General features: G+C 39.9%; 1 protein-coding gene across 1 annotated transcript in view; it reads right to left on the reverse strand.

Moving 5' to 3' along the window:
* Positions 1–13,853, reverse strand: part of Zzef1 (zinc finger ZZ-type and EF-hand domain containing 1) — a 146,356-nt gene that overhangs the window by 52,569 nt on the left and 79,934 nt on the right. Inside the window, exons 27-30 of the mRNA XM_090349331.1 lie at positions 6,257–6,336; positions 3,376–3,469; positions 2,003–2,468; positions 424–588 (exon numbers count right to left, since the gene is read on the reverse strand). Of these exons, the coding sequence (XP_090205457.1) occupies positions 424–588; positions 2,003–2,468; positions 3,376–3,469; positions 6,257–6,336 (805 nt within the window). The remainder of the gene's footprint in view (positions 1–423; positions 589–2,002; positions 2,469–3,375; positions 3,470–6,256; positions 6,337–13,853) is intronic.

Consider the following 13,853-nt stretch of genomic DNA (forward strand, 5'->3'; position numbering starts at 1 on the left):
TTAAAAAATAAATAAAAAAATATAGGGACCATGCCTGTCTTGTCCACTGCTAAACATATACATATAAACTATAGGCACTCAAAAAATTTTACTGAGTGAAGATTAGAACCCCCTTAAAAAACACTTAAATTAACATCATTATTGAAAATGAGCTCCATATTTTAGCTCATATCTTCCAGGAGCCAAATAATAATGAGTCCAGGAAGAATATTATTCTGTTTGGTACAACAGCTGAATACACATGTTCATGATACCTACTAAAAGATATAACCCGTTTTTCCCCCTTAGGATGAAAGAATGCAATAAAAATGTACATTTGTCTTCCACATGAAAATGATAGAGCTATTAATTAGAAAAGATGACTTCTATTTCTTTTAAATTACTTCTGCCTTTTTTCCTTGCAGATTTTTCCTTTGTACTTACTTGGTAAAATCCTTCTGGCAGGTCAGAAGTTCCAACAGAAAAAGTATATATGGTGGATGGAAGCAATGAGGCTGTCCCAGGGATTCTGTACAGAACTGAATGACCCTCAGGGCTTCGAGGATGCTCTTGGCTTGGGCTTTCTTCAAGGAAAGAACCTTCACAACACTGGAGACAGAATTCAGGTCAGAATATACAGAAAACTGAGTGAGGGCAGGGAAAAAAACCACCTATCCTTCACTCAAGTTCTGAAACTTGATGAATGAAAAGTACTGCTGTTGGTATTGAACACGTCATGCAAGGGAGAATATTACTATCTACTATTTTTACTCAGCAGTATTAGGAATCAATTCACACCAACTGTGCAAAGGCCCAACTTATTTTGAAAAACTAAATAATTCTGGAAAAAGTTATATTTACTGCTTATTAAAAGATAAAACTTTTCCAAGACATGTGAAAGGGTATCAATGTATTGGAATTAATGCACCATTTATCTGGCAAATATCATGTAACCCTTCTATTAATTACAATAAAAAGATAAAACTTTTAATTCATAAGTCTAGGAAATTCCTCACTAACTTAAAGAACACTACAATTAAGGGAGGAAGAGAAGTCCACAGACTGTCAATAAATATCAAAACCTAAATTTCTTCCAGGGTTAAAACAGGGCAAATTTTTAAGTGGCAGTTACCAAAGGAAATGCTTCCTTAAAAACATCAATATAAGCTGGGTTAGGTGGCTCTTGCCTGTTAGGCCAGCTATTCGGGAGGCTGATATCTGATCACAGTTCAAAACCAGCCCAGGCACTAAAGTCTGTGAGACTCCAATTAACTACCAGAAAACAGGAAGTGGTGATGTGGCTCAAGGGTTAGGGTGGTAGTCTTGAACTGAAGAGCTCAGGGACAACACTCAAGCCCCATGACTAACAAAAAAAACCCCCAAAAACATAAAACAAAAACCCACATCAATACAGCCAGAAATGGAGCTGTGGCTCAAGTGGCAAAGCACTAGCCTTGAGCAAAAATGTCCAAGGACATTGCCCATGCCCTGGGTTCAAGCCCTAGGACTGCCCCCCATCCCCCAAAAAGTATCAAAATACATCACTAAGATATTTTACACACAGTATAGTACACAAATCTTGACTGAAAAATACTTCTTTAAGGGAAAAATCACTTTTTTTTTCTTTTCTTTTTTGGTTGGTTGTGGAGCTTGATCATGGGGCCTTGGCATTGTCCCTGAGCTCTTCAGCCCAAGGCTACCACTCTACACTTGAGCCACAGCACCACTTCTGGTTTTCTGGTGTTTAATTGGAGGTAAGAGTCTCATGGACTTTAGTGCTCAGGATGGCTTTGAACTTTGATCCACGGATCTCAACCCCCTGAGCGTATCTAGGATTACAGGTGTGAGCCACTAGCGCCCAGCTAAAAACACATTTAAAAAAAAATCCTGACTATTTCAAAACTAATTTTGTTCTACCCTAAATATCATTTGTTCATTGTTAACATGAATTTCAAGTTTTTGTCTAGACTAGGTTTCTCTGGCTTGAAGAGAGAAAAGTACTGGGAGAAAATGGCTGGCTCACCTCTCATGTGAGAGTGACTGATCTTTAATAAAGTCCATGGCATCCTTCAACACTGGATATTTCTCTTTTACTGTAGGCACTGGTCTGGCTTCTTCCATGGATCTGAAAGAGAGTAGCCGGAGTCGCCCTCGGGTGAATGGTGGCCGCCGGGTGGGTGTAGAGGGGGAAGAGGGCTCCTCAGCTGTGGCTACTTCTGCAGAGGGAGGCCCACTACTTGGTGGCAGCTTTGAGGGGACCTCCCAGCCAGGACTCTTATCTCCCACAGTTGAGGGGCCTGCTTCTGTAGGAGATGCTGAGGCTTGGAAATGCTCTTCTACCACGGAGCTTGGTGTCTTCTGGTGCTTGTCTAGTGGCTGCAGATGATCAGTTTCACTGACAGTCACCAACTTGTCAAAGTTTTCTTCTGAACTTTTGTCCATTGGCAAAAATTTTAGTAAGAGAAGACTTTTCTGAATACATTCTTTGGCTAAGTGCAAAAAATAAAATGATAGAAAAAGTAAAAATTAGTAATTACTATCAGAGCGAAAATTAATCTATTTTCACCTTGATGCACTCTATCAACTGACAGAATATAATCAAACTATTTGATAAATGAATCAAGATCTTGCCAAGACTATCAGTATACTTTATTTTCCAGTCCTGAGGCTTGAACTCAGGGCTACGCACTATCCCTGAGCTCAAGGCTGGCACTCAACCACTTCAGCAACATGGTCACTTATGGCTTTTTCTATGTATGTGGTACTGAGGAATGGAACCCAGGGCTTCGTGTGTGCTAGACAGGCACTCTACCACTAAGTCACATTCCCAGCCCAGTATACGTTTTTTTGAAAAAAAAAAAAAAAAGTTTTATTATAGTGAACATCTCAAACATATATAATCAATAAGAAAAGGACCACTGCCTCAATAATTATGGTTACACAGCTAGTCTTGTTTCCCCTAATCCCACTGTCTGATGATTTCCACGCAACTCCCAAGCATCATGCTATTTTATCTATAAGTTTCAGTCTAGTTCTTTACAAAAATAGGGACTTTTCAAATATTACATGACTAAGGTATTTTAAAAAATTAATAGTAATTCTTTCATAATTTTTTGAGCTAAAGATGTAGCTCAAAAAGAATCTGAAGCCTCCTAAGAAGAAGCAATTAGAACGATTTTCGACTTGGAGTATGTTAGTAAACAGTCATTTTTAACATTTTCTCCAGTTTTGTTATATCCTTGAAAACAACATTTAGCATCTTTCTTACTTTTCCTAGGTCAACACAGAGTCAATTAGAATTACCAGAAGGCAGACACAGGTTCTCTCAATTCTGAAGAAAATAAACAAAAACTTGATGGGCCAGTGACCCCACACAGTGGGTGTTGGCATACTCACCCAGACTCTCTGGGTTCGCCTCGATAGTTTCTGAACTGAGTTTTTCTTCAGCCTCATTTCCCAGGCTCATCAGGGACTTTTGCTTCATCTCTAACTGGGGGAGGGAGAAGATTTGAAACACAATTAAGCTGTCCTGATTAGGGCAGTGGGGCAGCACAAAAAAAAAACTACTGCAACAGCACAGTGTTGAAATTATAGAAGACTTCCTAACTGTTGTCTGGTTGCTGCTTAGGACATGGGCTAAACTTGTTTTCTTCATCCTCTGAAGCTGTCTACAAAGGTACTTTTGAAGACCTATCTACAAAATTACCATCTTATCAGCCGGGTGAGGTAGCTCACCACGCCTGTAATCCTAGCTACTCAGGAGGCTGAGATCTGGGGATTCCTGTACAAAGCTAGCCTGGGCACTAAAATGTCCATGAGACTCATCTCCAATTAATCACCAGAAAACCAGAAGTGTCATTGTGGCTCAAGGGGAAGGGTGGTAGCCTTGAGCTGAAGAGCTGAGGGACAATGCCTTTAATTTCTCCTAAGAGATCCTATTTACTTTAGTTTCTAACTATCCAGTATATTTTGGGCACTAACCATGGTCTAGTCAGACCAAGGCTGTGTGTTCATAAACACATACTTTAAAAAAAAGTAACTAATACAAATAATATAAAGTTACCCTCTCTCGTCACATATCTGTGACATATCAATCACTAGATGTCTCAGACAGTAGGTCCAAAGCTGAACTTCTTTCCTAACTCATAAATCAAAGATCACTTCATCCACCAGAAAGATGGGACTATCTTAAATTCCTCCTTCCTACTCAAATTCCTCACAAAGTCCTGGTTATTTTATCTTAGCTACAAACGGTATTATTATTTTGCTACTATGATTAGTCTTTTGCTTTCAATTTCTTTTGTTTTTTTTTTCTTTTGTACCAGTATTGCGCCTCTTATTTTTTGCTCACTTTACCATTTGAGCTGCACCCCCACTTCTGGCTTTTTGCTGGCTAACTGGAGATAAGGGTCTCCCAAATTTGTCTGCCTAGACTGGCTTGGAACCCCAATACTTGGACCTTAACCTCCTGAGTAGCTAGAATTACAAATATGAACCACTAGTGCCCACCTGGCTTTTGCTTTCAATTTTGCTATCCATTCTCTACCTATTTACTTAAGTTTTTTCTCAATTATTACCTAGGGTTAAAAATGCATACAAATATATTCCACATGAGGGGCCGGGAGTTTGGCCTAGTGGTTAAAGTGCTTGCCTAGCATGCATGAAGACCCGGGTTCGATTCCTCGGTACCCCACATACATAGCTAAAAAGCCAGAAGTGGTGCTGAGGCTCAAGTGGTAGAGCTCTAGCCTTGAGAAAGTCCAAGGGCAGTGCTCAAGCTCTGAGCTAAAGCCCAGGACTGGCAAAAACAAAAACAAAAACAAAAAAAACAACAAATATATTCCACATGAGTTCAAGCCCCATATTGGCAAAAAAGGAGAGATGTACATAATATAAAAAATATGGCTAATATATAGATACAAGAATCAAAAATAATTCTGATTTCAGTGTTTAGCATTTCCATAATTTTATCATACATATATATATATATCACATGTAAAGTTGGATTGGTTTATACTAAAACTTATATAAGAATTATCAGGGGCCAAGAGTTTGGCCTAGTGGTAGAGTGCTTGCCTAGCATGCATGACATGAAGACCTGGTTCCATTCCTGGGTACCACGTACATAGAAAAGCTGGGAGTGGTGCTGTGGCTCAAGTGGTAATGCTAGCCTTCAGGAAAAAGCCCAAGGACAGTTCTCAGGCCCTGAGTTCAAACCCAAGGACTGGCAAGAAAAAAAAGAATTATCAGGAAGTGACACTGTGGCTTAAGTGGTAGAGCAATAATCTTGAACTGAAGAGCCCAGAGTTCATGCACCAAGACCGACCAAAAAAAAAAGAAAAAGAAAAGAAAAGGGGGCCAGGAGTGTGGCCTAGTGGTAGAGTGCTTGCCTAGTAGTCACAAAACTTTAGGTTCAATTCCTCAATACCACATACACAGAAAAAGCTGGGAGTAGGGCTGTGGCTCAAGTGGCAGAGTGCTAGCCTTGTGCAAAAAGTGTCTTTCCTGTCCAAGGGCAGTAGTCAGAATCTGAGTTCAAGCTCCAGAACAGGCCAAAAAAAAAAAAAAAAAGAATTATCATACTTATGCATACTTATTTAAATTTTCCTTTTTTTCTCTTATCAAGTCTATTGAAAGACAACCTTGCTTATACATGAAGCTCTATTTCATTCGTGGGTGTAATATTACTCATATTACATAGTAATATACAATTCCACACAGTAATACACATTTGCTTTTCTTTCTCACATCAATAGACATTTAGTTCTTCCAGGTTGGACAGTTACAACCAATGATGCAGAATCATTTTCAAATATGTCACAAACCTATCAATGGTTGCCAGTATCTAAGGCAATTCTTTTTTGCAAGTATGAGCAATTGCCCACAATGGCATTATTGTGGGTTTACTGAAAGACACGAAAAGGGTTTAATTAAACCCTGTTTACTCTGAACATTTTTAACACTCACCAAATTATGATTTCAAAGGTCCCTAATTACTTTATACCTTTTCACTACACTGTAGTTAAAAAAAAAAATCGTAGGAGCTGGGAATGTAACCTAGTGGTAAGGTGCTTGTCTAGAATGCATGAAGCCTTGGGTTTGATTCCTCAATACCACATAAACAGAAAATCCAGAAATGGTGCTATGGCTCAAGTGGTGGGGTGCTAGCCTTGAGCAAAAACAACTCAGGGACAGTGCCCAGGACTTGAATTCAAGCCCCAGGACTAGGAAAAAAAAAACCCATAATATGAAAATCACATGAGAAGGAAAATCTTACCATCCATATTCGAATACTATCTGCCAGGGAGTACACTTGTGCAAACTCTTCACTCAGGGCTACCTTGCCCCCACTATTTACTAGGTAAAGGAGAGAGAAAAGATTACATTCAGTTAACACAATTCATTATTGTAGACTTGCACAGAAAGTATTCTTTAAATCTCCAAAAAAAAACCAGAAAAAGTTTTCCTGATACACAGATAGGGATGGTAAAAGCCTTGGTGGAAAATCATTAATTAAGCCACAAATACTTGAATGGGTTCCCATGTTATTTCAAATTAACTTGGTTCAAATAATTTCTAAAATGGAATTACTACTTAAAGTGGATAAAGTTTGAAATTTAAATATAAAAGTATTAAAAGCAGGGGCCGGGAGTTTGGTCTAGTGGTAGAGTGTTTGTCTAGCATGTACAAAAATCCGAGTGCAATTCCTCATACCATATACATAGAAAAGCTGGAAGTGGTGCTGTGGCTCAAATGGTAGAACTCTAGCCTTGAGAAAAAAGCCCAAGGACAGTGGTCAAGCCCTGAATTCAAGCCTTAGGACTGGCAAAGAAAAGAAAAAAGAAAAGATCAGATCTCAGCCAGGTGACAATGGCTCATGCTTCTAACCCTAGCAACTCAGGAAGCTGAGATCTGAGGATCATGGTTCGAAGCTAGCCAGGGCAGGAAAGTCCATGAGACTCTCATTTCCAGTAAACTACACAGAAAAGGCTGAAAGTGGAGCTGTGGCTCAAGTGGCAGAGCATTAGCCTTGCGCAGAAGCAACTCAGAGACAGAACCCAGACCCTGAGTTCAAGCACCAAAATTGAAGGAAAGAAAGCTATTACTCTAAGACAGTGAAATAGCAGGTGACAGTGGTTCAAGTTGTAATCCTAGCTACTCAGGTGTTTGAGATCTGAGGGTTGAGGTTCAAAGCCATCCCGGGCAGCAAAGTCTGTGAGACTCTTATCTCCAGTTAACCACCAGAAAACTGGAAGTGGCACTGTGGCTCAAAGTGGTAGAGAGAGAGCCTTGAATGAAAAAAAAGCTCAGGGACAGCACCCAGGCCCTGAGTTCAAGCCCTATGACTGACAAAAATCAAATAGTGAAATAATTTATATTAATGACAGATTATATATATGACTACATCGAGATAAAAGGCTAGTTGATTATTTAGAAAAATGCTGAGAGGTGCTCTTTAAGTTGATAATTATTTATAATTATTTTAAGATTTTCTTTGTGTCTACTTGAATGAGTATATTTTTTTAAAATTTTTTATTTTTGTCGATTGTAGGACTTGAACTCTGGGTCTGGGCTTTATTCCCGAGCTCTTCACCTCAAGGCTACTGCCCTAACCCTTTGAGCCACAGTGCCATTTCCCCTTTTCTAGTGGTTAATTAGAGATAAACGTCTCACAGACTTTAGTGCTGGGGATGGCTGTGAAGCATGGATCCTCAGATCTCAGCCTCCTGAGTACCACATAAATACATTTTTTTTAAAGCCGAAAGTGGTGCTGTGGCTCATTTGGTAGTCATAGCCTTGCCGTGAGCAAAAGAAGCTCAAGGACAGTGACCATGCCCTGAACTCATGCCCCAGTAATAGAGAAAAAAAAAAAGACTTCTGAAGTCTTTTTAATGAAGCCTTTTCTCTTTACTCAGAAATCAAATATAATATTTAGAACAGAGTGAAGTTCTCTGTTACATCAATTCATAAAGCATTAAATATTGTCTCAAAGTCTAGATGAGTTAAGGCAGTGGGGATAAAAAGAGACATCATCCCTGCTTATAAAGCTTACATGCTAGTTGGAAAACATCACTCTTGCTCTCTCTGTTTCCTAGCCACCAAGAAGCAAGTAACTTTCCTGCACTATATGTTCTTTCTCGGTGCTATTTCTGCCTTACCCAGATCTAAAACCAATAGAGCCAGCTGACCATTCACTGCAAGCTCTGAAAACTGAGAGCTGAACAGATGCTGGCATCATCATCATTGACCTTCCAGTCTCTGAAACTATGAGGCAAAATAAACTATCATTCTTTATAAGTTACATATGTAAACTATATATTTATAATTTATATATAATTGCATATAAATTATGTATTCTGTTGTAACAACAGAAAGTTGGGCATCATTTAGAGAATTAACAAAAAATTGACTACAGTGGTTTAAATCATAAAGATACGTTTTGTTCACTTAACACTGTCATTTTGAACTCTATACCATTATGGCCTCCAAGAACTTCCTTTTGAAAAAAACATTTCTTGGGCTGGGAGTTTGGCCTGGTGGTAGAGTGCTTGCCTAGCATGCACGAAGACCCGGGCTTGATTCCTTGGTACCACATACATAGAAAAAGAGCTGGAAGTGGTGCTGAGGCTCAAGTGATAGAGCTCTAGCCTTGAGAAAGTCCAAGGACAGTGCTCAGGCCCTGAGCTCAATCCTAGGACTAGCCAAAAAAAATATTTCTTGAAAAAAAATTTTAACTAAAATGAGAAACATATGATTGCAAGGTCAACTAATTATATTGAACGTCACCTGTATACTACAAAAATCAATTTGATAGATATGTGCTTTCTATTAACTCATTAAATAATAACAGCTAGTAGCAAGACTAACAGCTACTGTAAGTAGAAATATGGATATTCATAAAGACTCAGAAAAAAGAGATGTGATAGAAAATTGGACTGTCTTAGAGACTACTAAAATCATTATAAGCACTATTGGTAAGAATGGAATATAACACTTCTGGTTGAAAACTTAAAGGAAAATAATGAATACAGTTTTAGAAAATGGAAGAAAGAGAAATTTTTCAATATAATACAAGAAAGATAAGCTGGGGCTGGGAATGTGACTTAGTGGTACAGTACTTGCTTAATATGCATGAAATTCTGAGTTCAATTCCTCAGTACCATATACACAGAAAAAGCTGGAAATGGTGCTGTGGCTCAAGGGATAGAATGCTCATCTTGAGCAAAAAGAAGCTCAGGGACAGTGCAGAGGCCCTGAGTTCAAGCCCCAGAACTGGCGGGGGAAAAAAAAAAAAAGCTGAATTATATCCCATGCTCATATGAAAATAGAGCTTATAATGGACAATTCTGGATATAGAGCTGAGGATTTCTTAGCAAACTGTACAAAGTACATATATCCTGATTTATTTCTGCTTACTATAAAAGGTGAGAGGTAATTGGGTAAGGAAAAAAGCATCAGGCAAACAAAAACTTGATGATTTGGAAAATCCTAAGCTTATCCAGATCATCAAAAAAAACCGTAATACTGAAATTGCCAGGCCCTGGTGGCTCACACCTGTAAACTAAGCTACTCAGGAGGCTGAGATCTGAGGATCACGGTTCAAAGACAGCCAGGGCACAAAACTCCCTGAGACTCTAATCTGTAATTTACCACCAGAAAACTGGCACTGTAGCTCAAAATGGTAGAAAGCTAGCCTTGGGCTGAAGAGCTCAGGGACAGCACCCAGGCCCACAGTTTAAGACCCAGGACTGACAAAAAGAAAAAAAAAGAAAAAGAAAGAAACTGAAATCAGGCTGGATACCCATGACTTACGCTTATAATCCTAGCTACTCAAGGTCCCCGGGAATTATCTCCAAATAATGACAAAAGGCCAGAAGTGGACTGTGGCTTAAGTGGTAGAACAGTAAGTAGCCCTGAGCAAAAAAGTTTAGAGACAACGCCCAGGCTCTGAGGAAAGGTAGAGACACAGACAAAAAAATTAAAATTAAATTTGTTCTCCGGTAAACATGCTCTGAAGAGAAAGCTAAAGATACATTTAACTTCTTGCAAGTGCTTCAGAAGGACCAAAAGGTCAAGGTATTCAAGATATTCAGACACCTAGAGTTCTTTTAAAAGATTAAATGCCATTAGTGGGTCCCCTCAGCCATCACAGCAGAAGCCGCGAATAAAGACAGAATTCTCCAAGAAAGAAGTGGCTCTCAAAGGGTAGGGAGGTAGCTTTGAGCTAAAGAGCTCAGGGACAACGCCCAGGCCCAGAGTTTAAGCCCCACAACTGCCAAAAAATTTTTAAAAAATAATAATAGTAAATAATTATCATTGGCCAGGAGTTTGGCCTAGTGGTAGAGTGCTTGCCGAGCAGGCACGCGAAGACCAGGGTTCGATTCCTCGGTACCACGTAGAAAAGATGGAAATGGTGTTGTGGCTCAAGTGGTAGAGTGCATTAGCCTTGAGAAAGCCCAAGGACAGTGCTCAGGCCCTGAGTTCAAGTCCCAGGACTGGCAAAAAAAAAAAAAAAAGAAAAGAAAAAGAATTCTCCAGGAAAGATCTGTGGAGGAACCTCTTCTCTAATGGAAGCAGTTCCGGTAACATGCTAACATGTACAAGAGACACCCAAGTTTCTTCAGAGTTTGTTTTTTGTGGGTCATGGGGCTTGAACTTGGCCTGGGCGCTGTCCCTGAGCCCTTCAGCTCAAGACCACCACCCTACCCTTGGGCCTGGGAATTATCTCTGAGCTCTTCAGCTCAAGTGGAGCCAAGCCCCACTTCCCATTTTCTAGAGGTTAATTGGAGATAAGAGTCTCAGATTCTTAGTGCCCCAAATGGCTTTGAACCTTGATCCTCGGATCTCAGCCTCCTGAGTAGCTAGGATTACAGGTGTAAGCCACCACATCCCACTCTTCAGAGTTATATCAACAAAATACTGTTGAAGTGGACAAGCAGTCCAAGGATAAAATGAAAGATATCTGTAAGACCCGCAAAATTTTACAGATAAAAGTGGATAAAACTTATCAGCACTAGACAATATCTAGGATATTTCTAGTTCCTATTTTGTTTTTATGCCAGATACTGTGGCCTAGCTCTCTAGCTTATCTCTTTGATCACAGACATTGTTCTATCACTAGAACCATAACTCCAGATCAGATTATTTTTTTGGAGGAAGTAGGGTTGGCTAATTGGAGATAAGTCTCAAGGTTTTGTCTGCCTGGGCTGGCTTCAAACTGTAATCCTCAGCTCTTAGTAACTAGGCATGAGCCACTGGTATCCAGCTTTGAATCCTTTTCTTTTTCTCTTTTTTTTTTTTTGTGCCAGCCCTAGGGCTTGAACTTAGGGTGTGGTTGCTATCCTTCAGCTTAAATGCTGAATTCTACCACTTAAGCCACAGCCCTACTTCTGGCTTTTTTTTGGGGGGAGGGGGGAGGTTAGTTAATTGGAGATTAGAGTCCTATGGACTTTTTTTTTTTTTGCCAGTCCTGGGCTTGAGTGCAGGGACTGAGCACTGTCCTTGGGCTTTCTCAAGGCCAGAGCTGTACCACTTGAGCCACTGCACCACTTCTGGCTTTTTTCAATGTATGTGGTACCGAGGAATTGAACCTGGGCCTTCATGCATGCTAGGCAAGCACGCTACCACTAGGCCAAAGTCCCAGCCTCCTATGGACTTTCTTGCCTGGGCTGGCATCAAACTGAGATCCTCAAATCTCAGCCTCCTTAGTACTAGGATTACAGGTGTGAGCCACAGGCGACTGGCTAGCAATTTCTAGTTGTGTGTTTCTTCTCTGTTGCAGACATAAAGGTGATACATACATGGTTTGAATTTTCCCCCACAAGGAAAGCCAACTGTTTTATTATTTTTTTTTTTTGTCGGTCATGGGACTTGAACTCTGGGCCTGGGCATTGTCCCTGAACTCTTCAGCTCAAGGCTACTGCCCTAGCACTTGAGCCACAGTGCCACTTCCGGTTTTCTAGTGGTTAACTGGAGATAAGAGAGTACCTGGCTAAACCAACTGTTTTCAACTTATTTTTTTGTAGATCATGGGACTTGTACTTTGGGCCTGGGCACTGTCCCTGTCTTCAGCTCAAGGCTACCATCCTATTCCTTGAACCACAGTGCCACTTCTGGTTTTCCAATAGTTAATTGAAGATAAGAGTCCCATGGGCTTTGGACTTTAGTGCCTGGGCTGGCTTTGAATCTTGATCCTTAGATCTCAGCCTCCTGAGTAGCTAGGATTATAGGTATAAGTCACTGCACCCAGCTGTTTTCAACTTTTAACCCACAAGTTTTGTTTTTGTTTTTTGCCAGTCCTGGGCTAGGGCTCAGGACCTGCACACAGTCCTTGGGCTTTCTCAAGGCTAGAGCTCTACCATTTGAGCCACAGCACCACTTCTGGCTTTTTTCTATGTATGTGGTACTAAGGAATCAAACCTGGGTCTACCAGTAGGACAGACTCACAGTGTAACCCACAGGTTTTAATCTTTCTGATGAAAAAGATGATCTACTTTTCTTATTATAACTTTATATATACATATATATTTATTTTAGTTTTCTTTCAAAAAGCTATATGGAAGCTAAGTGCTGGTGATTCATGCAAATCTATTAGCTATTCAGGAGGCTGAGATCTGAGGATCACTGTTTGAAGGCAGCCCAGGCAGGAAACTCTGTGAGACCCCTATCTCCATTAAACTTCTCAGAAAAAGCCTGAAGTGGTGGTGTGGCTCAAGTGGCAGAGCACTGGGCTTGAACAAAAGAATCTCAGGGACAGTGCTCAGACAATGAGTTCAAGCCCCAGGACTGGAAAAATAACCAAACATCAGCATGTAGATTACTTCACCTACCCTACATTGCTCAAGGGAGATATTTTTCCATATGATATTTATTTCTACTCATATCTCAATAGAGTTCTATCTAGGTGGCTTTTGTTTTGTTTTTCTTTTCTTTTCTTTTTTTCTTTCTTTTTTTGGGGGGGGGTACTAGGGATTAAATCCAGTCCCATTTGCTAGATAAACACTTGGCCACTGAGCTGCATTCCAGCCCTCGAGTAGATTTTTTTTAAAGGAATGAAGAGTTAAGAAGTAGTTAATCAAGATGCTTTACAACTAGGAAATATAGCCTGCAATGTAGGATGAAAGGAGTGGTACATCTGTCCCATTCCTGCAGCACCATAATGGCAATTGTAACATGAATATGAGCAACAGTCACTTGCTCTATTAGAAATAAAGACATTTATTCTTGCTTATTTCTTCTGCACTGAAAAGAACATGTCTCTGAAAAGTCATATCATATCTTTAAGTAGGGCTAAAACGCTTTTCCCTTGAATGTACATGCATATATAGGGAGATATTCTCTTTTTGTTCTATCAGGTTACAGGCTATGAGCGCACGCACACGCACGTACGTGTGTGTGTGTGTGTGTGTGTGTATTCATTGCACACAGATGCTACCCCAGGAGGACACAAGGAAAGAAAGTAGTAAGAAGCAGGATAACCCAAAGGAAGCCTAGTGGGATATGCCATAAAGAAGCTGCAAGTCCAAAGATAAGAGTTAATACCTATGTCTTTTTCCTTCTACATGTTTGTTATTAGAACATTTAATAACAAACATTGAAGGTTCTAATCAGAATTCTTAGATTTTTAGGGGTAAGCAATGCTACCCTAATTTTACAAAGGAGAAAATCAAAGTGTAGAAAGGTTGCTTGGTTAACCTATAGCTGAACAACTTGGAGACAACTGAGGTTGAATTACAACCCACATTAATTTTTTTTTGATTATACTACTTAGCATTTCTGGATAAGGATAAAGTATCTGCCAATTCTTGAAGTCAAGGCTATTTGCCATCCACTACAATTTGCTAACCATAAATTGGCCCTCAATCTCTTCATTG

Source organism: Megascapheus bottae, chromosome 17 (genome assembly GCF_031878675.1).
Source record: "Megascapheus bottae isolate mThoBot1 chromosome 17, mThoBot2.hap1, whole genome shotgun sequence".
In the NCBI taxonomy this organism is placed as follows: domain Eukaryota; kingdom Metazoa; phylum Chordata; class Mammalia; order Rodentia; family Geomyidae; genus Megascapheus; species Megascapheus bottae.